Source organism: Conger conger, chromosome 16 (genome assembly GCF_963514075.1).
Source record: "Conger conger chromosome 16, fConCon1.1, whole genome shotgun sequence".
NCBI classification, from domain to species: domain Eukaryota; kingdom Metazoa; phylum Chordata; class Actinopteri; order Anguilliformes; family Congridae; genus Conger; species Conger conger.
In genome coordinates, this window is record NC_083775.1 from 29050904 (window position 1) to 29076535 (window position 25632).

The window sequence follows — 25632 nt, forward strand, 5'->3', positions numbered from 1 at the left end:
CAAATTGTGAAGGACATCATCCTTAACGAACATGGCATTGTCGACATGAACGTTAGTTCTGTTATGACCTGCAGGTATTTTAAAATAGTTTAAATTGTTAGAAATCTTGGAAACCACCCTCAGATGCAAATCTGGGTGGTTTGCATAGTGTATGTAAAAAAAGCTTTATCTGTAAACATTATTTTTTTCAGGGCAGTTCAGGTTTTTCAAAAACTGCATTCTCATTTGTATCAGGAGAAAAACATAAATAGTGCTGTTATTGTCTAAAGTCATGTTTCAGGATGAATGAATGCATTATTTTTCATAATCAGTTTTATGTTACTGTCCTGTGTGTGTGCGTGCGCGTGTGCGGGTTGGCAGAGTGCAGGTCGTGGGAGGAAAAGGTGGTTTCTGGACCTACAGCAGAGGGCTTGGTCAGCCTGCTTTGCAATTACAGCTCCACATGAGCAAGCAGTCTTGCCATCCCATTTCCAGCCCTATACACAGATGGGGCTGAAGTCTCTGAGAAAAAGGCTGGAAATGACCAGTTTGGTGTTCCCTCTCCCAATTTTGGCTCCAGCTGTCAGCACATTGTACAAACTGTAGCGAGTCAGCGGCATGCACTGTGGTTACAGACTACTGGCCGGCTGCGAGTTATTTTCTAGAAGCGTCTCTTTTAGTCCCTTCAAGTTTCGCCCGCACTTTAACCGATCCCCTGGTTAAAGTTTAGCCGCCATCTTAAAAGCTCCCAAGCGGTTGCCACCCATAACTTCAGCCTCAGTGGACCCGGTTATCTCTGTTCAGGGAGTTTCCCCTCCCAGGTTAATTGTCTGTTGACCCCTGCTGAGACAAAGGCCCTGGTTTCTATTCATGGGTTTCTATTCCTCCTCCCCCTTATTGTGGTAATGCGGTGTTTACATATGCAAAAGAGCTCGCTGAGTAGACCCGGCTGCCAGGGAATGTGTGTAGATAACTGTATTTATGCAAAGGCCTGATTCTCTTGATCTCTGTATATAGCTGTCGGGTATTAAGCTGACTAATGGCAAGTGGATGGTCCAACTGTTCATGGAGACAGGTTGGCATTCAGTGCGGATAGTGCAGCTTAGTACAATATGTCTAGGTGGGTCCTCACCCTGTCTCCATAAAGAAAATGCTTAACGGTATTGTTAGAGTTGGTTACTGGTGTATTTCATTTGTTTAAATGCGAGAGTAATGTCCTTTTTAAAAGAAATCTTGAGAAATATCCTGGCAGATTTGTTAGCGGCGAGTAGATTTATGCCATCGCGGCAGGGCAGCGATCGGCAGTTGCGGTGACCGAAATGAAACCGAGCCGGGCGGTGGCGTGGCGGTAGGCGGTGATGGAGTGCAGCCGAACGGCGGGTTGATTCTCTATACTTAAACCAGGCCAAAATTGCCCGTTGATGTGGAAAGTGTGTTTGGAAAAGCAAGACCAAGGGGTGTGGGTATGGGGGGGTGGGGTTGGGGGGGGGTCGGGAGTGCGGCATTCATTTTTGGGCACAGCGCCTGCATGATCGGGCCTTAGTAATGGTAGACTAGGCTGCCCGGGTTGATGGGTCTGACAGTTTAATTTGTCGTACAAAATGAGAGTGGAGTTCCTAAGAGCCCGCAGATGCACTCTCTCAAAGGGTGACTGCGTGTGGCTGTTTTTTGGGAGAGAAAAGGGGGAAAAACGGTCATCAAAGTGGCCCTCCCCCTCTCCTCCCTCCTCTAGTCGCCTTTTGTTCAGAAGCTTACGCGTATTTTTGAATGGTCCGCTACTTTTCCGCAGCATAACACGGCCATTACAATAGCGCCCGTTTTACGAGGGCTGCTCGGCCTCCGCGCTGAAAGCCTCCCTCCCTGTGCAAATGTCAAGGTTGACGAATGAAAGACTTTTTATTTCGACATTTGTTATTGAAACTGCACATCTGGTGGCCATTGTAATGGTTCTTAACATAACATTGAAGGTGAACAATAATTATTCCTGACATTTGTTTACAAGTGGGAGCAATTTACACGTGGGTTTTTTTTTTTCTTTAAAAAAATAATAAATATTCCTCTGCTTTTAAGAAAATAAAAGGTGTGTGTCATCGCTCATGCTTGTTTGAGGCTTGTGCTTAATCTCCACACAAACCGCAGGAATGCATTGAGTCAGAACGTTGCGATGAGTCAAAAAGGAAATGTCAGAGAAGGGATGCAGCCTTTGCGGTCCGCAGCTCTGTTTGCAAAACTGTTGCGCAACCCCGTCGACTAATCCTCCTTATCTTCCCTGTGCTCCTCAGGTGATGCCTTTCAGGTCGGGTCCTCCCCCTTCCTCGGTGGTTACGTGAGCTCCTCCAATCCGCACGGAGGGCCCGCCCCCATGACCTCCGACCCGTCCTTCCGAGCCCCCAATCCGACGAACCTGCAGATGGCGCAGCTGTGGGCTTCCCACCTCCACGAGGGTAATGTCCGGCGCTGACCTCGCGCCCTTCCGCCCGCGTATCAAACGAGCCACGCTGGTTTGAGCAAGCCTCGCAGTCCAAGAGCAAGCAAAGTGGCTTCTGCAGATACGAGTGCTGTTGAGCGTATTGAATTTAACGATCTCGTTTTGTTGTAAGCGGAGCACCGGGGGCCCTGGGTATGAGGGAAATATGGGGGTGCCTGGAGAAATGACAGGCCGATTTGGATTTGCGGAGTAATGAAAAGCTTGAACGGTGGCCTGGATTGAGTCAGGAAAAGCTCTTCTGTAGTTTAAATTAGTTTGAATTACTGTGCTTTCAGAAGTTCGGGGTTGAAGAGGGCTTTTGCCGAATAAAGAGATCATTTAGTTTTGAGAAAATCGAAACAACGATATAGTAGTGTAGCCCCGTGCAGGCACTTAAAAAGTACCGTATTTTAGAAACTAAAAAGAAACTGGAGGAGTAGTTCTGTATTGGGAGCATGTGCGGTAGTTACTGCATCACTGATATCCAGCAGAGGAGAAGCAGTAACCGGCAGAGTAGCAATAATAATGTGGTAGCATTAACATTAGCATGGTAACAGCAGCAGTAGTATTAGTCCTTCTGTCTCAAAGGTTGACTGCCTGGTGGTTCTGCAAAATGCAGAATGCAAAACAATACAGTGCACCTTCAACAGGACACAAACATTGCTGGTTAACTTGGCTGAGCGATGGCCATTGTTTAAAAAATGGCACGCTTATGAATTTCATTGTTTGCTACCTGCGCTTCGCTTTGGTCTCAATACCACATCTTTATGGGCCAAGCGTTTCCAAAGGGTCCCTCCTGAGGCAGCTGCAAGTTTGGCTTTGAGCGGTGTCCTCTTTCCTTGTTTGTGTTATTATCAGCGGGATTGGCTTTGGGAAGGCTTCCCGGGCCCCGTCTCTCAGGGTTAGCGCCTCTCGTCTCTGAAACGCAGGGCCCTGCGCACCTGCGGGAGGCCAGCCCTGCGGCAGGGTCTTGTTAACGGGTTTGGCGGTGTGGAAGTCGGGCGGGCCTCCGGCGGCCCACGAGCGGCTTCTGAGGCTTTGTCAGGGCAGGCCGCCAACGCGGGGGCCGCCCCTCGGAGCCTTCAATCTGCCCTGTGTCCGCGGCGCCTGCGGAATGCCTAAATAGCACAGGAGCCCTGGAAAAACGGCGGAAAATTGAGTTGTGTAATCCAAAGAAAAGTGAGGGAAAGAGAGGGGAGGGATATAAAGTATATACCGTATTGTGAGTGAGATGCGCTAGGAGTAGCCGGAGATGCATTATTCATTAGGAGTGCTTTTGGGAGCGCCTGTACACACTAGGTCTTTGTAGCAGTTGCTGTAGTGTAGGCTGGACTGAATTCTTAATAAATCCTTGTCATGGTTTTCAAAGTGGTTTCCCAGCTCGACAGGCATAGAAATGTGATGAATGGCTGACATTGAAGTGTGCTGTGTTCCTGCTGCCTGTGAAACTATTTCAACACGAGTGTTTATTCTGAAGGGCACACCTGGCTCTCGTGAAACAAAAGGAAGAGGCGTGCGATGGGAACCACTTGGGGGTTGGACTTTTGTCCATTTGGGGGTCAAAATCTTGATTGCGTTTGGCCTGTATTTCCAAAAGCATGTCAGTACAAAATATTTTTCCTGTGAGAAAAATCCAATATGAATCCGTTTGTGCACGGATTAATTTGCGAGTTTATGATGCTACAGCCCCCTTGTGTTTAACCTCAACCAAAGAAGGCCTCAGACGTTTTAAGGTTGTTCAAGTTCCAAACATTCCTGCTTTCGTTGTACTCCACCAATGGCCTTGTGTTCCACCTGGTATATCCAGACCTAGGTGAAATACGTAATTGTTTGGGATTCAAATAGTTTTCTATGCTTTACTGGTTGTCTGATGTGTTGGAGCTAAATAAATAGTCTCAAAAAGTCCTATTCAATATTTGAATTGAAAACTATGACATATTTTACCCAGGTCAGGTTATGTCTGTACTCTTCTACATTATTGAGACCTTGTGACCTTAGCCTATCCTTATTAATGCATCCTGCGTCCATTAGAATTGATGGTTTGGGCCTAAATGAATCAACGATGCCTGAAGCGCATCAGTATATCTTCCCAATTCACAACCAGACTGTCTTAAACACTTAATCTACTGTGTGGTTTATAATCCCTTTCATTGCCTGTTTTCCTCTTGTGTCGGTCTTTATTGGGTGACTAGCATGGGGCTCCATAGTGCCCTGCGGTCAGGCTATCTCTCTCTCTGTGCTGGGAAACTCTAGTGTCCGGGGAAGGCCGTTGAACATCCAAAGCTAATTATCCTCGTGTAATGGCCTGAGCTGATATCTGCTCACTTCGTTGTGTAAAATGAAACGATAAAAAAAGGTTGTTGTTCTGCGATGCTTGCGGGTACTTCTTCCCCATTCTGTCTTTGCGAAGGAGCATAAGCTAGCTGCTTGCTAACCGCCGCTTGATAAGGAGAAACGGTCATGCTGGCTAGTTGCACAGAGCGTCAGGATACCTCTCCACAGAGTACAACACAAGGGTTTAACCTGTGAAGACTGGTATTTGGCCTAAATGGTGCAGAGTGATTTGGAAGGAGATGCTTTTTGTCCTGACCTTTGTTTTCACTGACATTTCCACTGGGTGAAAAAACTGGTTTTGCATTTGTGTTTATTTTTCTCCTGAATGACATTTGTAGTGAGTTCTCAGGAAACCCCACTCCGTATTTTTTGTGACACTTTGTTGCTTTGTTTCTTAAAATATTAGATTGGAATAGGAACTTGAACCCTGGCAAGCTCAAAATTGGTAACCTTGCTAGGGCATCATTTCATTTCCATCCATTTGTTCATGCGCTATTTTATTCAGTGGTAGTTTTGACTCCACTTTTTTACCCTGCAAATTCCATTCCGCGGTCGCCATTGCTTGATGGATGCGTGTAATCATTGTATAAAAAAGATAAACCTGCTTGTGCAATCGTTTGCTGGAACTCTAGAATTCTAGAAGATTGAAAATTATATAAAACCTGAAATATGTGCCGGCCCAAAGCAGATGTAGACATTTATTCTCACAAAGCAGGAACCACATGCGTATGGTCTTTAGCAAATTACATGGTTTATGAATAATGGTAATTCAGTGCGGAAAGAGCTAGCTTGGGACTGACTGAATTCTTTGTGCATTTCCCTGGTTGCAGAATATTCTCCTGTGGTTCTAAATAAGCAGGTTGAGAGAGCCTATTTAAGGTATTCAAAATAAAAAAAATAAAAAAAATAGTAGTAATAATAATAATGCTCATCATAATAATAATAATAATAATAGTAGTAGTAATAATAATAATAATACTCATTATAATAATAATAATAATAATAATAGTGATAATGCCCTGCATTTATATATACATTTTCTCACATTCAAGCGCTTTATAATGTTGAGGTGTACACCTCCCTATTTGAGATGGATATATGGTAGCTACCGCAATGCCTGTGTGCTGGACTAGCATAAAAATAAAATGGCTACTCTTAGGATCTTTGCATAGGGAAGAGCCTATGGCAGTGTATGTCTTTCCCTTTTATCAAACGATCTCTACCCCCCCCACCACCACGCAAATGTGGTAATGCTCATTAAGGTGACCTGACCTATGAACTTTTGCCCTCCCCGGACCTCACTGCTGTTATCTCCAAACTGCTGCAGATTGTCCCATATCGACAGCTTTTGACACATGGCCTAATTTGTTTTGGGTGAAGTTACTGGATGGTCATGAAATTTATGAGCATTGGACGTCAGATTGACGGGCATTCACTCTATTGACTTTGGCTCAATCCCCCGTACCCCATGTCAAAATAAATTGCCACAACCACAAATTTGGACCTCTTTGCACAAAGCATGGGGCTTTGTCAATCAAGTGTTCTTCAATCCTGAATATTCTGTCTCTACCTTATCCGTTTTATCCAGAACCTGTTTATTTATGTATTTATTTATTTATTTTTGCTCCCCTGTCAAAGCCTTGATGTGCCTGAGTGTTTTTTTATGACATAGATTTGACCGCTGGTTTAGTCAGTGTTCCTGTTCCCTGTTAGCTGCTTGAGGGTAGGGGTGATGGCCGCTTGACCTCCTCCCCTGTTCTTGCTTCTCTTGTTATTGCAGCTCCCTGCCAACCCTCCCGGGTTAAAACCGCCATTACCGCCAAGAGCTAGGGGCCATTTGTTACAATGCGCTGCCGCAAGGACAGTCCTGTCACTGAGAGCGAACCAACATAAAATAGAGCAGAGAAACTGGCCCATCCATCTAACAGGTCTCTTTGCTTAGTCCGACCCCCCCCCCCCACACACACACTGTTTGCGTCAATTCCCATTTTAAGGGCCTTCTCATTTAGTTACCGGAACAACCCCGGCAACCCTCTTCAAACCACGAAACCCCGCTGACATGCCCAGGAGCGTTAACTCAAAACAGGCGGCGGTTCATACGGCAGCTCCCCAGATATGTCGTCGGGCAGGCTTCGTTCTTCCCTGCAGGGAGTCACTCCGGGTTCACCCCCTGCCTCTAGCCAGGGCGTTTGACACCCTTCCGAAGCATTCCAGTAATTTATGCAAGCTGTCCCATTATCACGAGACCATTATCTCATCGTGTTGGTGCTAACTGAAGTTCGTTTAAAAAAAAAAACGCTTTGTGGGAGGGGATAATGTGCAGTAGCTACTTGCGCTATAATCAAAGTGAAGTTCAAAGTTCTCAAAGGGTTAGAGTCCCAGCACAGCTCAAGTTAGATTCCAGTTCCTACATTGCACATTGGGATATAAAGTTAGAAGTGGTCTTATTAAAAGTGCATCAAAGCAAACACTCTCTGGGGTTCCTCCCTGGAATATGCAGTAATTATCCTTTTAATACTTAAGTCGAAAGTGTAGCAGCATTTAATCAAAAGGGGAGATGCTGTGGCTTTCTGTCTTTTTAAGTTTTACATATCCCCCCCCCCCCCCCCCGTGAAACTTGGTATGAAACTCACGTGTATGTGCACATGACCGTAGATCACCTTGAGCGATCATCGCTAGCGGCGAGAAATCTTCTTGGCTCACTGCTTCGGCATTTTCATAATTCAGTTTTATGATTCTACATATCTGTGCGCTTCTCCGGCTATGACGTGGGTTCATTACTTGATAACCTATAACATAAAATAAAAACAGAAAGGGTCGTAATAAAATGAAATGGTACCTGAAGGTTGCTTGTGCATTCTTCCTAATGATAAGAACAGATGATTCAGCCCATCTAGATTTTCATTTTATCAACAGTATAGACTTTATCTAGCATCTTTGAAATGTTTTTACGAGGATTTATGTCATTTTGAATAATAGTCTGCTGTGAATTGTTTGAATGAATGCCGTGAAACGTCATGGTTAATTAGAGGCTGTGCATTGTAGTATTGCTGCAGGGCCATGGGGCCTGCAGCAATGCCATTCATTTATGTGGTGTGGTCTGTGTGTCCTCAGGTTTCGCCCACCTGCCTGGCAGTTTATACCCCAGCTCCTACATTCCACTGGGACACCTGGAGCACCCCAGCAGTGGAAGCCCCCTCCACGCTCAGTTGGGCCAGCACCCTCTCTTTGAGCCCCCAAAAGGTCAGTGTCCCACTTCCTGCCCCATATCTCTCTCTCATTGGGCGCTCATTCCTCCCCCTTTCAGGAAGGTGAAAGTAGTGGACCGTTATTGCCATAACTATGCGCCATCTTCAGCTTGATCAAAAGACTGATCTTTTTCTTGCGTATATGATCTTTTCATGTATCGAGGTTTTGCTCTGTGCTCATGACTGCCATGCATGCGTTCATTCATGTGTACATGCACACGCCTGCTTGTTGAATGTGTAATTGGCCTGCGCTTGGCAAGGTTTTATCACATTGCCAGATTTTTTAAGAACCCTGTGCCAGAGACCTAATGCTGGGGGGAGTGCTGGTCGGTTGAGTGGTTATCACTGCCAGTTATGGATGCCGTTTCTACTCCAGCCTTAGGAACGAGGGGGCATTGATGTGGGTTATTCAGCGGTTGGATGACTCCATGCAGTGGTACATCAAATAGACTTTATAGGCACATTTGCTGCTGCTCCAGAGAAGGGAGGAGAATAATCCTGGGAGGAAACTTGTAGAAAAAGTAAAAAGAGCTAAAAGGGTAAATGCCGATGGATCTTCTTCGCCGATATCAGTCCCTTGGTGTTTCGGATCAGTGTGAGCATGGTTTTCATTGATAGTGTGCCTGTGTTTTTTTTTTTTTTTGCAGAGGGCTTCTACCTCCCAGGCCACGGAGGACCATCCGCCCTGCACGCCCAGTCTGCGCTCTCCAGGACCCCAGCCGCCCACACTCCTAGCTCCCTCTCGAGAGACAGGGAGGCCCTACCCTACCACAGGGTCGCAAAGGACACGTCCCGGGACAAGGAGAGGCCCTGCAAGGCCGAGCCGGGCGAGCCTCATCCCCGCGGCCCGAGGGACGGAGACAGAGAAGAGCCTCGGCCCCGCAGCGTGGTGGACCTGACGGAGGATGAGAGGAGAACGGGCGGCCCGCACAGGCCCTCGAAGAAAGCCTCGCCCTTCTTCCGCGAGCCCTCGCCCGGCCCGGGCAACGGGGAGCTCAAACTCGGCGCCCCCCTGCAGACGTCCTCGCTGAGCAACTGTAGGAGCGGCGGTGCCTCCACCCTGCTGAGGCCTCTGGGATCGGAGCAGGACAGGTGGGCCCGGGATGCGATCCACGACGACGAAAACACGAGACCCGGCGCCCCGCCTCACGGGGACAGGTCGAAAAAATACGACCCGGCAGCGACGTCATCGGCCGGGACGCTGCACGGGTCCCGCGGCAGTCCCTCTCCTCATGGTAACACCACCCACTTACACCACAGACTGATATCTGCCGGCACGTACCCGCCTCCCCCACTCCCTCGCCACCTTCCGCCCAGCCTGTACCCCCTGTATCCCACAGTGAAAGACCCCGGGAGGGAACACCGGGTGATTGCGCCCACGTTCGTGCCTTCTGTCGAGCTTTACGATGAGAGACTTGGGCCCATTCAGATTGCCTCCCAGGCCCGGGAAAATAAGAGCAGCAGGAAAGGGGAGAGGGACTCGCACCGACAGACAGGTGGAGAGAGGACTCAAACGGACCTGTCCCGGCCACCCGCAGCCCACGAGCCCCCTTCCCATGATGTCAAAGGTATAGAAACATTTCGAGAAGAAGGCTCTGTCATTCGGTCCAACTGCATTCCCACAAGGAGGCCGCCACCTTTGGAAATGCATGCGGACAGACCGGGGCGCAGTCCGGATACGGACTCTGTGTTGACCAGTAAATCAGCTCTCGAAGCAGAGTATCGTAGCCAAGACCGTAATAGAATCCAGAGGGCCTCCATGAGAGAAGGTGGTTTGAAGTACGGAGGGGTGGACTCGACCTGGATGCACCCGGAACAGCCTTCACCCAAGGGCTTCATTTCCACAGAACACAAGTGGAATCCCTTTGACATGGCCGACTATGCCTCCGGCCAGATGTCCGCCCTCGTGGCCCAGCATGGGCAGGGCCACAGGGGGGAGGAAGATGGAAAGAATGCTTACCTGGATCCCTCAGGGGTCCACAGACCTGCCCCGAGCGGGAGCTCCAGGGGGAGCCCCAAGGGGCTCCACCCGGAACCCCACAGGGAAGTGTCGGCCATGCAGAGCCTGATCAAGTACAGCGGTAGCTTCACCAAGGGCCCCGGCTCAAGGCCCGGATCAGACGGCAAGGGTCCGTTTGCGGGCCTCGGTTGCATGAAGCTGGAGGGTGGCCAGCCCGCGGGGCCCAAGACCCAGCACTTCCCACCGCAGCAGTCTGGGAAGCAGCTGAAGCGGGACCCGGAGCGCCCGGAGAGCGCAAAGTCCTTCGGCCGCGAGAGCATCGGCTCCCAAGGGGAGGTGGAGGTCCGGCACCCGCCCGTGGGGATCGCCGTAGCGGTGGCGCGGCAGAGGGACAACGGCAGCAAGCCTGGCTTGGGCCCGGCGGACCGAGAGCGCCCCCTGATGGGCGGCATCAAAGGTGAGTGGGCTCTCTTTCCGATGTGATGGGCACAGCTAGTGGTAATTCTCTCTGCTACATTACAACACTCGCAGTGCATCCTGTCTCCTGGGTCGCTAAGTTGGCAGAGCTGTCGTTACGTTGTTATTTACTGGAGTCGGTCCGCTGTTGCTCAGGTGTTTTGCTGGCGGGCACATCGGCAGTGCCCCTCCCTACTGAACTTATAACTCGCTGGATAAACAGCCGCTTCTTCCCTAACCGCAACTCTGCCAACGATCCTTCCTGACACGATGTTAATAAGCCACTTAGCCTCCGTAGCTGCTTGCTAATGAGTCACCAAAGAATATCAGACGTCCTTTGACAATACCCTGGTTGAAGTCTTATTTTTTTCCATGCTAAAGTGCAGGTATACAGTGGCCTTGCATGGAAAACAGAAAGTGCGAGTTGGGCGAGAGCTCGCCTCTTAAGAATCGCATAATAAAAGCTTTAGCACGGACAACAAGAGCAAAGACAATTTCACTTCTCACCTCCCAAGTCGCTGCGGGGGCACTTATTGGCTGTGACCTTCTGGACAGCGTGACCTTGGCTTCGGCCCACGCTGTTACTTTGGCTGATAGCTTCAACCAGCCCTCAGCAGTACCTTCCCAGGTGAAGACACCAGTCAGAACCTTCCACCAAAATGCTGCCCTGCTGCATTACATTTAATTTACTGAGCAGAAATAAGAGCTTCAAACAAGGCCTGAATTCTAATGGCCCATTGAGTTTGTTGCTAAGCAATGGTATCCTAAGGAGAGCTAGGGGGTGGTAGGGGGGGTGGGCATTCATTTATTTTCTTGTGTATATTTGGGGGATTGGAGAAATAGCATTAGCCCGTTTGCACTGAGGGAACAAATGTTTGAATTTATGGAGTACTTAGAATATAGAAAGCAGGCCTTCAGTGGATTAATCTGTAGTGTTTGCTCAGCAAAAGGCTCATGTTTAGAACTGTATTTTGGTAACCTTAGAAACGGAGCTAAGTGTGATTGAGATCTGCTGGCTGTTTCTACTCCCTTTACGGTATACAGAAACAAAATCTCCTCTCTGGGTGAAAAAGTGGAGCTCTGGCCTACTGATGCTGAAAGCTTGTATTCACTTTCTCTTAAATTGTGTTAACTGTGGCATTTTCATCCATAGTAATCTAGTATTCAAGTTATGACTTTCCATATTCTATGACTTTGCCCACAAAAATAATTGCATAGTACATCTTGGATTTTTATGTTTTACATGTCCAATTAGTGAGCGCTTTATTAGGTATTTATTAGACATATTAAGTCTTCTGCTGCTGTAGCCTATCCACTTAGGTTTGATGTGTTGTGTGTTCAGAGGTGCTCTTCTGCATACCACTGTTGTAATGTGCGGTTATTTGCATTACTGTCACCATCCTGTCAGCTCTGACCAGTGCCCGCAGAACTGGATGTTTGTTGTTTTTTTGCACAATTCTCTGCAAACTCGAGATACTATCGTGTGTGAAACACACAGGAGATCAGCAGTTTCTGAGTTACTCAAACCACCCTGTCTGCCACCAACAATCATTCCACAGTCAAAGTGGCTTAGATCACATTTTTCCCCCCATTCTGATGGCTGATGTGAACATTACCTGTATTGACATGATTGTATGCATTGCACTGCTGCCACACAATTGGCTGATTTAGATGATCGCATGAATAAGTAGGTGTACAGTAATAAAGTGCTCATTGAGTGTTTGTGATGTCGTACAATGTAGTTCTGGTAGATTGGCTATTAATCTTCACTCTTAAGTTTCAAGTGTCAATACTATGCAAGAAGGGCCAAGGAACCGAAAAAGGCTATATGTAGACCAATAACAGCCAGACATAAGTAAGAGCATAAATAAGAGGGCAGAAGAAAGAGTAGTTATGAAAAGGGGTCATTGATCTTGGTTCACTGGCCGCTGGCAGCCCAGTCTCTGTCCACCCTGACACTGGGGACCCGCTTCCACGGCTGTTAAGAATGCGTTTCCATATAAATGTGATTTTACTGCGGAGGGGAGGTGAAAGGGAGCTGAATCCACAGGGAGCAGCTGTGTTGAGTGGAGAGGAGCAGTGGAGCGCGGGGTCGTCGGAGGAGGTTGGGGTCGGGCAGCCGTTCTGTGCGGAGCGAGTCTCTCCGACGCCCCGGAGCATGACAGCTGGAGGGGGCGGAGGGCAGAGACATCTCCCAGCCTCGTTTTTTTGAACCGTCTCCCGGATTCCTCCGAAGTGACGTTCTTCCTGTCGGCAGCCCTCACTGCATTATCTTTTCCTCCCTAACGCAGTGGAAAAAATGATGGCAAAGCCCGATTCCAACGCGCAGGGAAGGATATGCGTATCTGTGTCACCTGATACGTCAAATAAGAGCCCATAAATGTGTTTTGCACGTTTCCTTTAAAGTAGCCCCCCCCCCCCTCTGCTGACATTCAGGATTTTGGAGTTGACATCTGTCTTCCCCCGCCGGGTTTTCCTTTCAGGTTCAGGGCGTCCAGAGGAGGACAGAGGGGATGAGGGTATTCGTGACGACCGTCTCCTGCAGGGCCGACTGGAGCGCGAGCAGGAGAAGCTGCTGCGGTATGTGTGTGCGCGTGTGCCTGTGTGTGCACGCGCACGCCTGTGTGTGTATGTGTGTGTGCCTGTGTATGTGTGTGTGCCTGTGTATGTGTGTGTGCCTGTGTATGTGTGTGTGCCTGTGTATGTGTGTGTGCCTGTGTATGTGTGTGTGCCTGTGTGTGTGTGTGTGTGCCTGTGTGTGTGCCTGTGTGTGTGCCTGTGTGTGTGTGTGTGTGTGTGTGTGTGTGTGTACGTCTTTTTGTCTGGCAAAGCAAACTGACATTTTTATGAAAACGTATGACTTAACTGCATGCACATATGCAGGTATTCAAACATACATAAACCAAAGCACAAATGCACCAAAATGTGACGTACCTATGGTTAGCTATTGTGATTTTGCTGAATGAATCTCTAGCCCCAGGCAGTAATGATTCTACTCATTTGGTATGTTTATGTGTCCACACTGGGAAATTGAGCAATTTTCTCTGGAGAAATCCCAGCTTCTTATAACCAACGGTTTTTGTGGCTCATGCTCCATGTATTTACAAATCCGTTCCAATGCATTCTGTTCCTCTGAGGAAGACCTAGGGCCCATACCACATTATCCTTGGCAACATGATTCTATGCATCAATAACTTTCAGAACAAAATGCAGCCTACGCAGGCTGGAATTGAAACAAAATGGAGGACAAAGGGAGAGAAGCCGAATTGTTCTTGGATTATAGCAATGGATTTGATGATAATCTTCCCCCTGTGGCTTGGTTTCTTACAATGCCAATGGGAAGGTCCCCGAGCACTGATGTTGAAGGTCATTTTTTGTGTGTTTGCTCTTGTTTTGGCGGGGCTTGCATTGTCAAGTCTGAAGGATGCGAGTTTGTGCGTGCATGCATGAGTCTCGCCAAAACCCACACCCTCTGCCTTGCCTCATAATGGTTTTAATTAAAGCCCTTATTTGAACAGGAAGTCAACTGAGTTGTTGCTATTAACCCTTGCTAATTTAAAGAGAACTGCAGGACTGCTGTTGACTCCACACACGCACTGAAGTCTGTGGGCAGCCCTGCTATCGGATGCTGGACGCGTTCAGGAAGAACACCGAAACGGGAAGTGGGGAAAACTCAATTCCCGGTTTTCCCCAGAACATGTTGGGGAAGCCGCAAAAATAGATGTTTCTCCCGCAGTTGCATGGCCGTTGCTGATAAGGCCTGGTAAAGGCCTGGATACTGGTCCTTTTGAAGGTTACTCTTGAAAGGAATCCACTGTTCCCATAAGTAATCCAAGGCTCTCCCCAGGAAGACCTTCAAAGTGCATAAACAAGTCCATAGATGCCTGCCCACAGGCACTGTGCACGAAAGCGCTGCCCATTGTGCGATGCAGGGAGGGGGACCATCCGCGAGAGCAACAAAATGGACGCCCTATTTCAGCTGTACCCAGGCCTGTCTGAGCACCGCACAATTGTGAAACCTTTTGTCTAAATGAACTGGTTCTCCTCAGTGAAAACGACTTCTGTTTACATCAAGGGCCTGTGAAGGCTCGCTCTGTATGAAAGGAGTTCATTTCCACCAATTTATTTTTCCTTCAGTCCCGACTGGCAACTTAAATAGAAAATAAATCAAAATTAAAGAAATTCCATCTCCCTCTCTCAGCATGCGATTCTTGTGAAGATAGAACTCGATACCAGTTTGCACGATTTTTCTTCTTCTTCTTTTCCCCCTCCTGCTCCAATCGCGCTGAGCTCATTGGCGGCGGCAGGAAACGGCAGGACCCCGACTGTGGAAATTGGTGGCTAATAAAAGCGGCGGCTCTTTCTCAGTGGGACCCCGCTTTTAAGCGTCGCCGGTCCTGTGCGGCTCGGAGCTCGGCGCCAGGCAATTTACCTGCTGCCAAATCCCAGGGCGACGCCCGTAATGCGGCGCTTCTGTGTCGGCAGCCTCTCAAACGATGCCCGGGCGTGTTGTTCTGCCCGCTCGCCTCTGCCCCATCGGTTCCCCGCACCACAGATGCCGATTGCGGGGCAGAGCAGAGCACGCACGCTGGGTTTTCCAAGCTTTTAAAGGATGTAGCTGTCTTTTTTTTTTTTTTTTTTTTTTTTTTTTTTTTCTTCAGGCATTAGCTAGGCTCACTTGAGGCTCCGTCTCTCCCTTTCTCACCTTCTCTTTTACAACCTTGCTCTCTCTCACCCACTCTTAATGTTACTCGAAGTAGCCGCTCTCACACTCGGGAACTAGACGAGAATGTCGCCTGTGCCGCTTTAAGGCAGATTTTCTGGGGAGGATTTGAACGTTGATTCTGATGCAAATCCAACGCTAATGTCGAGTGCAGCGGTATGCTTGCTGTAGTACAGTGGTTTTCACGTGCGTGGGCGAATCTTGACCGTGTGCGTTCACCGATGTTTTTGTGATGTTATATTTGGCCTGACGTACCTAGCTCAGTGTGCTTTGACTCATGAATGTGGACCTCAGACTGTACATGTTGACCTGACTGTTTTTGTTGTCCGGTGTGAATGACGATCTTTCCTTTCACATTTGCAGGGAGAATAAAGAGTTGGCGGATTACACACACATGCACCTGCCAGAGGCAACAGCCAACGGGCTGAACCCCAATCTGATGGTGACGGGAGGCCCGCCCCTGGTTAGCTCCGGGCGGTGGCCCCCGGACCCCGCCTCCCACCTGGTGTCTCACCCCTGGATGCCCCGCCCGAGCGCCCCCTCCATGTGGCCCTACGGTACGACCTGGTGCCTCTGGGACCCTCCCCTGGGCTGATTTCACCCTGTTCAGTTGCAGAAGTGCGTTGCAAAAACATTGAAGTGTGTATCGTGACCCTCAAATTATCTACCTGCATTCTGAGTGGTTTTGAGATCGAGATTGAAAGATTCCAAAATGAATGGGCTCCAAACAGATACGACCTTTTGAATTTACCATATTTTCATACTTGGAAATTGCAGTTTTGTGTAAAACTTCACACGTGTATTTAGTACTGCATAAACTGCATATGACCCATTTTTGTCAAAAACTTCAGTTTAGTTTCTGTATGATCCAGTAATTGACTGAGCTTCTGCTCATTTATTACTTTTGCTATTGTGCTGGGGACATTTCTTCCACATTGAACTTGCTTGGACATGCCAGAGGCGGGGGAACTCCATCAGTGGTGTAAGAAACTATCATGAATAATAGCCTATTATTAATAACTTATCTAAACATGGATTTAATGGACGAGTGAAACCGTGTACAAGGGATATCATCGGTTTCATTACACTGAACATCCATCCAACGGAATGGATTCACAGTAGTGTATGGCAGCAGAGGTTATTTATGGAACTTTTTGACAGAAGGTTAATTTTCAGATGACTGAATGATAAGTATTTCCTTGTACAGATGATTTAATAAGGGCTAGCCTGGTGACAGGTGGTATAAATGGCCTTGCTTGGGTGACGGATTGCTCCTCCGAGTAGGCGTAGGGATATCATCTGGGAGTGCGGTTTTGGGAAAAACATTAATGGTTTGCAGTCTTCTGCGATGACGCATTTCCCCATCCAGTTACTCCCTTGTTCTGATTTCTGTCTAGACGAAACGCAAAACAAAACACGGTTTTCAGGGGAAAAGGCGAAAACTCTCGCCAGATGAACAGTCCATGAATTCCAGGCTGCAAAGTGGTGAAACCCACTTAAACTGTTTGCTTGAACCAAACGGTTGACCGCATTTTGACTTCACAATCTTGTCTAAAAAACATGGGAGGTTGTTGAGAGACTCTCTTGGGAGTCTTGCAAGGACTAGCTGGGAACTGCAGCAGAAGTGGGGTGTGGACCCTCTTGAGCACGGGTATCAAACTCTAGTCCTGGAGGACAGCAGTGTATGCTGGTTTTCAGGTTGTTCTCATTGAAGTCATTGTTTGGCTGGAGAATCCACCCGCCTTCTTAAGACCTTAATTCACAGCTGACTAAAAGGAACCCACAAAAAGCTGCAGACACTGCAACTCCCTGGGAATTCAGTTTGATACCTTTGCTCTAGTGGGCATTCTTTGGAGGAGAAAAGCTCTGAACGTCTGTCTCCTGATCAAACAGGGCTGGGCCCACCCTCGCTCCACCAAGGCCTGCCTCCAGGATACCCCCAGACCCTCCCGGGCTCCATACCTCCTCCGTACCAGTTCGCACGAGACCCTCAGTCGGGTCAGCTGCTGGTCATCCCCACGGAGCACCTCCCACACTACGGTATGGCCTGGTCTCTGCCCGGGGAAACATCATTGCCTTTCATCGCCAAAAGTAACCAAGAACTGTTCCAAGTCAATTCTGTACATCAGCTCCAACACAAGCTTGTTTTGATGTACTGTAAATGGCATATAGACTTCTACATTGTGTGTGTGTGTGTGTATATATATATATATATATATATATATATATAGCACAATGGCTGGTACCATTTCACGTCTCGGATGTAATTATCTTCTGTTTAACCTGGGAACGTTGTGTTATTGAATGTGTGTGTTTTCGTGAAGGCGCTAATTGTATGTGCAGCGTAGACTGGTTGTGGTAATGAGGGCTTTAGCGGCGCTTTAAGCGGTAGGGTGCTGGGTGCGTGGCGCTGATTTCCGGTCCCCCCCGCCCCTCCAGCGGCCGAGCTTATGGAGCGGAGCCCCCCTCTGTGGCCCTCGCTGTACCCGTCGGCCAGCAGCTCCCTGCAACACGCCCAGGAGCTGCACCTCCTCTCCCAGCAGCAGCTGCTCCGGCAGCAGGAGCTCCTGATGATCCAGCAGCAGGCCGCCCAGGTGATGGAGCTACAGAGGAGCGCGCAACTCGCGGTGAGTGACCTCCTCCGCCCGGCGCTAGGCCTTTACCTTCTTTAGGGGTAAAGGCCTGATTTAGTCTTCACTGAGAGACCACCGGGAGTACAGAGTACATGGTGCTGAGGTGTTGGATTTCTGCTATGGAGGTAGGCGCACTCATCTTGTAGCCTTGCGGCCATCTCAAGGCGAATTTAGCTCAGGAGGTCATCTGGCAGTTGGAAGGTTGCCGGTTCGATCCCCCACCCTGAGCAAGACGCCTAACCCACGATTGCAATTGACGTTTATGTGTGTGAATAGGTGAATGGGTGGTATTAATTGTAAAGGGCTTTGGCTATATAGATGCAGTCCATTTACCATTTGCCTGACCAGTTTCTTCCGTCCACTCCACAGGAGAGGCTGAAGGCGAGCGAGCACAGAGCCGAAATGGAGGAAAAAGCCGCCAAAAGGAGCGCCGACGGCGGCAAGCACGGCGTCTCGGCCAGACCCGGCCCCGCCCTGCACTCCCGAAAGCCGGCGCCCCCCCGCACCCCGACGCCCACCGCCGCCTACAGCAAGGCCCTGACGCCCCTGCCCTCCCCCCCGAAAACGGAGAAGTCCCTGCCGGTGCGATCGTATTCCCACCCGTCCACCCCCGCCCCCCGCCTGCCGAGCCCGCCGTCCGCCCCGCCCCCGCTGGCTGCCCCCATCCCGCCCAAAGAGGAGTGCGTTGACGTGTGCGAGAACAAAGAACTGGACCTTCAGAACCATGTCTCTGCACCTCTACAGGCGCTGTACCCTGGTGAGAGAACACATTTCTCCCAATGTTACTTTTTATGGCTAAAACTGATATGTGGAAACCAATGTGTGGTTGAAGCATGGGAATAATCTGTGCCTGTTTAATATTGAATTTGCGCAAATTGCATTGCCCCTTGTTTTGTTAAAAGAAGCAATTATCCGTTATGTACTAATTTAAGTTTGAGGAGAGAAATGGAACAATATTGCTACATGACCGCAGGTGGTCAATTGTTCCAGAGTGTCTAATTGTTCCAGAGTGTTCATTTAATTCCTCAATTTTGCGTCTAAATGGAAGGCAAGTAATGAGAAGATGGCACTTAAAATGGTCGCCTTTAATCAAGGTTAATGGATGTGTGTAATTACAGATTAATTCTCTGTTCGGTCCAGAAAGCTGCAGTCGGCTGCCTTTTTTTTTTTTTTTTTTTTTTTTTTTATAAACAAGTTAATGTTTTTAGCTGACATATCTGAAGTTGAACCCCATCAGCCTAAAGCAATGAAAACAAGCTAAGCCTGCGTTCTGTTGAATTATTATAATTTTATTAATTTTTTTAATCAAAGAACCTAAACAACTTTAGCTGAGCAGGATTGGTTTGAATGAAACCCAGTATTCATTCACAGGGGTGACCCCCATCCGAACCTGAGAAGCACTGGCGTAGAGTATCTGTCAGGCTTAATCACGAGACCTCCCGTCACTAGGGATTTGCCGCTGGCTCTCCAAAATAAATATCAGCTTCTGACTGTACAGCTGGGTCCCCTGAGTCATATTATTCATATTTTAGGTATACACAGGATTTTGCACTTGCTGTGTCGCCGATGAGCTTGAAAGCGCTGAAAAGCCCTGCAATCCTGGCTGAGGGATCTTTTACAAAGTCTCAGACGTGTTTAGCCATTCTGTCACGCGTCCGTTCCCATCTTTCCGGAACATTCTGGCGCTCATTTTAGTTTTCTGTAAGACTGAAAATGCCCCTCCCCTTTTTGCAGAAATCCCTCCCGGTTACCCGTACCCGTCGCTAACGGCTCCGTTCGGCAGCCACTACCCCTACCTGCTCCAGCCGGCCGCGGCGGCGGACGCAGACGGGCTGGCTCCAGACGTGCCGCTGCCGGCGGAGACCCCGGAACGTTCCGCCGCCCCGGCCGACGTGAAGCCCCGACGCCTGCGCTCCCCGGCCGCGGCGGGGCCTCCCCCGCCCCGCGGAGAGCACCCCACGCTCAGCGGCCCCGCGGTGAAGGAGGAGCCCGGTCTGGAGGAGGTCCGGGAGCACCCCGACGACCCCGCGGCCCGCCTCGCGGAGATGCCCGCACCTGCCCGCTCCTGCCAGGGGGAGTTTGAGACGGGGCGGCGGTCCGTGGTCGTGCCCACGCCGGTGGAGGGGCCGACGGTGGACGAGCTGGCTGACGGAGGGAGGGTGAAGCTGGAGGAGACCGCCCTCCTGAACTGCCGAGCTCCATACCAGGGGCCTGATGCGGACACCGCTCTCCCAGAGACCGAACCACCGATCCTGGAGGGGTCAACCGGGCCCGAGGGCTTAACCTACCACCCCTCCGCGTGTTCCGACGAACCCCAAGCTCTGGTTGACCCTGCCTCCCCCGAACCCGAGGAAACGGAACCAGAACTCGACTCAGAGCAGCCCCTCGAGGAAGCTTTGGAGGTCCCCGAGCCCGCCCCCGAGACGCCGTCCCCCCCGCCTCACGGGCTCCCTGGCCTGTCCGTCACGGACGTCGCCCTCGACGACCCCATGGCCGGCATGATCGCACTGGTGGCCGCCAGCGAGCTCCCGCAGGCCTGCCTCCTGCCGGGGTCACCCTCTGACCTCACCCCCCTGGGGTGCTCCGGGCTGGAGGGCATGACCCTGCTGGGCGAGGTGGCCGAACTGGAGCTGGAGAGACAACACTCCGCCCTTCTGAGTAAGTGGAGCCTGGGGTCAAAACTCGTAGGAGAAACCGGGCAGGGCTGTGGTCCACTCTCCTGGTCCTGGAGAGCACAGCGTGTACTGGTTTTTGTTTTCACCATAATATCAGTAACCAATTCAGACCCAAGAAATCAGGTGAGGTGGGTTGACGGTGTAATCAGCTGCTTTCAATCAATTACGTAGCGAGTAACAACGAAAGCCAGCACACCCTGCGGCTCCCCAGGACCAGGAGTGAGGACCACTGGCGTGGGAGGAAGAGCTCTAACTCTCCCAGAAATTGGTCTTGTATCGCCTTCCAATGTTGTGGTAGACCGTGGCGCAAGGTCGCCGGGTGGATTTTAAGATCTCAAGCCAATGTCACATAGCAGTCCGCCCCGGAAGCCAAACCCCAGCTGAAAATGAAGCCAATGCTCTCAGTGCCATTTGTTCTGGAAAACGACCAAAAATAACTCCTGTACATGTGGTTATTTCTCCTTCAGAACAAGTCCTTTTTTGGTGCCGAGACAAGTCTGTCTGCTGTTAATGATTTTTAAGAAAAAAAGGTTTAAAAACCACAAAATGAAAGTTGATTTTCAATCCTGCAATTGAGTGTGAAATTCGATTAGCGACCAGGGCAATTTGGCAGAAGCTCTCAAAGCTTGTAGCATATGCTGTAGGATTAGCCATTTTGACGTACATTGGGCCAAGAGGAAGCAACTTTTTCATCCTTTTCATCCTGAGTGCTCCTCTCCTGCTTCTGTCATGGCTTTACCTTGAGCCTCAGTTTAAGAGGCAGGCAGTTGTAATCAAATCGTACTCCCAATAAAAAAAAGCTCACAGGAGCAGTTGACATCCACGGGCTAATCAGCAGGATAAATTGCACGCAGCGGAAGACAGACGCGGTAAATGGTACTCCGTGTAATGATTCGAGTGGCAGCCATTGATGGGCGTACTTAAGACCGTTGGACTGAGAGCCGGTCTCATTCGCCCGTCATTGCCGACAGATATGAAATTGCACTTTGCTTTAAAGTTTTAATGAAGCATTGCTATTTTGCTGTTGTCTTAGCCATTGCTTATTTACACGCCTTCCCTACCAATTTATTTTAGTTATTTCTACAAATGAATGAATGCTGTTTACATTTGCGATCTAGTGCACGTACTGGAAAGTAAGTCGTTTCACAAACTGGTTAAGGGCAATAAAATGTCAATGACTCGGCCTGAGAACAGCTTGCTCCAATTCGCTTAATGAGTGGGAAACCAGTTAAAGACATGTCACCCTGGATGGGAGCCTGGTATATGACGTTTTCTCTGTCTCTCTGTCTCTCTCCTTCTCTCTTCTTTTGCACTCATTTGCGGTCTGTGTGTCTGTCTGTGTCTGTCTGTGTCTGTCTGTGTCTGTCTGTGTCTGTCTGTGTCTGTCTGTGTCTGTCTGCACAGTAGCAGGCCCCTGTGGGTTAGAGACCCTGCTGTTGGCGAGCAGGCAGGTTCTCCTGGAGGAGCTGCAAAGGCCCGTCGTCACCATCCGCCTCCCCAGGGAGCTCAACCCCAACAGGAGGTACAGCTGGATGCAGAAGAAGGAGGAGCCTGTGAGTATCCGTCCAATACCCTCTCAGGCTCATTTACTCAGTGCCTGTCACACAGGCTCATTTACTCAGTGCCTGTCACACAAGCTTAACCCATTATGGACTAAGGCTCTTGATAGAAAACCCATAGAAAGGCCTAGGAATCACAATGCATCTCAACGGTCATGTGCCTTGAAAAACGGTCAAGTGCAACTCTTGCGTCGCTTCCGTCTGTTAAGGGAGAAGGGAGGGTTAATTATCTTTGTGTGTGTGTGTTGTGTGCGTGAGAGAGCGCGTGAGAGTGTGTTTGCATGGGATATAAGTCCAAAGTATGACTTTACAGTAACATTTTACAAACCTGTTTGTAGTTTTGAGGAGGAAGCACTTGGTATTTCAGTTGAATACAAGCCCAAGACCGTGGCCTAGCGTGTAGACAGACACCAGCGTGTGTAGTTGAAGCAGTGTGTGTTTCCATGCGATGGTGAAGGCCCCTGTCTCAGCATGCCTCCTGGTGCCCTTCCCCAGCTCTTCTCCAAATCAACCCTGGAAGGGATGGACATGTTGGAGGTGGACTACCGCATGAGGCTGGCTGAGCTGCAGAGGAGGTACAAGGACAGGCAAAGGGAGCTGGCGAAGCTTCAAAGACGCAGAGAGCGCGAGTGAGTAAACCTCCACCCCAAGAAAAAGGGACAAAGCTCTTAGCGGTTTTCCGGCCAACATCCCCGAAAATCATTACAACCGTTTGTTCTCTTCTCCATCGTTTGCCAGTGTTTATGGCTCAGAGCCGTGCTCTCCCCGGTCACTGTGTGTGACTCACCGCCGTTCTCTGCCACTGCTCTTGTTTATTTTTGTGTATGGGACAAAACTCTCACCCTTTGCGTTTTTTTACGCATATTTTCCCCTTTTACTCATTCGTTTTTCAAAAACACTCAGTGAGACAAACAGTGCCAAGAACCTTTTAGAAAAACAGTCTGAAGGCTGAAGCCAGAGAAGCATAGGGATGCAATAACTCTCACACACACGTACACACACTCTAACACACTCGCACACATACGTACACACACACTCTCACACACTCACACACATACGTACACACACACTCACACACTCACACACATACGTACACACACACTCGCACACATACGTACACACACACTCTCACACACGCAGCGGTGATGTACCCCGGGTGCTAACCCTGCGCTCTTGCTGAGCCCCCCAGGGAGAAGCTGCTCCTGGAGGAGAGTAGCAGGGCGTCGGCTCGCAGGGGCCCCGGAAGGCCCCGGAAGAGGAAGCACAGCCTCGCCGCTCCCTCCCCGCCCGCCGGGAAACTGGACACCAGGAACGCCAGGTGAGCCTCTCTCCTTTACGCGGTGACACAGCTCTGCAGTTTGTGGACAATTTCAAAAGAAGCATCTTTTTACCAACAGTTTTTAGCTTGAAATATTTTGTATCATTGCACACAGTGGTTAGAAATTATTTTCAGTTCAAATTTACGAAGCATTGCACTTCGTTGACCCAGTTTAGGTATTGTCAATTTAGTCAACGTTCAACATTCAGTGAAGTTCAGTTAGGGTAAAGGGTGGGCGTGCCAGTAGTCTTTGAAAGCATCATTGTATTGAAATTCCCCAATATAGCAGGTGTTGAGATTCAGCTACATACCAGGTACAGCAGGAACCTTGAGGACCTTGGCAATGGATGTCCCAGGAAATGATGTGCCCCCTATTATGTGATGTATTTTGCCCGTTTTTCCTAGGTTCAGCAAGAGCCTGCCTCTCTCTGAGGACTCTGAGGCCGGAGAGATACTGAGGAAGCGATTTCGGGGACCCAGCCTAGAAGAGGACGAGGACATGGACGGAGCGATGAAAGTAAAGAGAAAGAACAAGCAGTGGGGTGATCGGGAGGCCTCATCTAGCTTCTCTCAGGAGGTGAGTCAACCCCAGGGTGGCCAAGCCTTGGGCTGGAGGGTCTACTGGTTTTTGTCTTTACCTTAAAACTTTGGCAGCCAGTGTATACCCAGGAAACCTAACTGAAGTAGGTGTGTAATCGACCGCTTTAATTGTGTCAGTTAAGTTATGTTGCAATGAAAGTCAGCAGATCCTGTGGCTCTCTAGTGTAGGGATGGGCAGAGCCAACAAACTGCAAAAAATTACTTGCCGAGCGTTTTAGTTTTGTAATAAGACTTGATCTTATTTTTTTTCTCTCTCTAGTAGAGAATATTAGCTTGTTTTAAGTTACTGTTTGCTTGACAAGTGAAATGTCTTTCCCCATTGTCAAATCTTTATCTCGCCAATATTTTTCTCTTACTTGGCAAAAAAGTAAAAGATATAAGATTTTAAATGTTCAATATGAGACTAAAATACTTATTGAGATTCACTTTTTGGGGGGTTTCTGCAGTGCACAATCCTTCTGGTAGTGGTGGTGGGGGGGGCTTCAGCATCTTCTATTCCTTGGCGATGAAAGTGACTTTCCCTGACCGTTCCGCTGTGCTCGCTCTTCCGAACAGATGCCGATGAAGAGCAACAAAAAGAGGAGAGTGAGCGAGCAGGAGCAGCTGGCTTCCAAGCTGGACAGGGCCCTGTCGCTCACCAAGCTAGGTAAACTCCACAGGTCTCCCTTTCAGTACACGGAGGGCCACTACGGGAGAGCCACGCCTGGCTCGGGGAGCTGCGGTAAGTTTTCGGCGCTCCGAGAAATGGAGCTGAAAGCCAAGGCGGGGAAACAGAGCCTCTCTAAGGGACTCGGCCTCTTTCAGAAGTCGTCCAAAGGAGGTAAAAACAAAATGGCCGCCAAAACAAAGAACATGGAACCCTGCATGAATGTAAAAGGCCAACAGAAAGCGCTGTATTCCCCTGTGAGGTCAGAAGTCAGCAGCTACTCCAACAGTAAGTCTCATTTAGGCACTCTTTATATATTTTATGTCTTAAAGTGTGTCATTTATTTTTTGAGGATAAGCTGTTAGGTTGATGGTCAAAACGTATAAACCAAAAAACCACAGAGCTTGTAAAGCTTTTAAACTTCTTTTGACCAACTTTGTAATACGAATCGATTTAAATGTTTCAAATTTCTCTTAAATGTGTTTTATGCATTTAAATCACCAGTGTGTTCCTACGGCAACATGGTAAATTATTGTAAATATCCATGTGCAACGATGCATTAAGCAGTCCTGTAAGCTTTCAGGGAATGTGCTGCATATTTTTAATCAAAGAGTATTTGTATTGAGGTTTTTAATCCTTTTTACTCATTACTTTTATGGAGGGGGATTGTGGGGCTGTTCATTTTTGTAATGATGACTGTATGTTTAGAACAGCACATGTATATTTTACTAGTTATGGATGTGTTGCTTTAACTTGTGGAAGAACCTATGCACTTGTAAGTCGCTTTGGATTAAAAGCGTCTGCCAAATGACTAAAATGTCATGTTAAATGCAAGACATCTTTCTATTGTTATGAGAGAAGTAGGTCCCTCCTTACAGGGGAGAGCAGTGGAGGAGGGAATGTTTATCCTGCTGAAAGGTTTTTGAAACAGCTGGTAGCTGTTTGACTAGTTCAACCAGCTCATTCAACATGGTTTCACCAGCTCAAGCTATGTTTTGAAACAGCTGGTAGCTGGTCATAGCTGGGTTTTACAC

At 48.9% G+C, this 25632-nt stretch overlaps 1 protein-coding gene across 1 annotated transcript in view; it reads left to right on the plus strand.

Annotated features, from left to right (window-relative positions):
* LOC133114711 (trinucleotide repeat-containing gene 18 protein-like) overlaps positions 1–25632 on the plus strand; it is a 76343-nt gene that overhangs the window by 27737 nt on the left and 22974 nt on the right. Inside the window, exons 3-16 of the mRNA XM_061224294.1 lie at positions 2262–2423; positions 7895–8023; positions 8676–10445; positions 12928–13024; positions 15531–15724; positions 17061–17207; positions 17607–17794; positions 18170–18557; positions 19535–20458; positions 21880–22028; positions 22530–22663; positions 23224–23352; positions 23758–23929; positions 24508–24886. Of these exons, the coding sequence (XP_061080278.1) occupies positions 2262–2423; positions 7895–8023; positions 8676–10445; positions 12928–13024; positions 15531–15724; positions 17061–17207; positions 17607–17794; positions 18170–18557; positions 19535–20458; positions 21880–22028; positions 22530–22663; positions 23224–23352; positions 23758–23929; positions 24508–24886 (4962 nt within the window). The remainder of the gene's footprint in view (positions 1–2261; positions 2424–7894; positions 8024–8675; positions 10446–12927; positions 13025–15530; positions 15725–17060; positions 17208–17606; positions 17795–18169; positions 18558–19534; positions 20459–21879; positions 22029–22529; positions 22664–23223; positions 23353–23757; positions 23930–24507; positions 24887–25632) is intronic.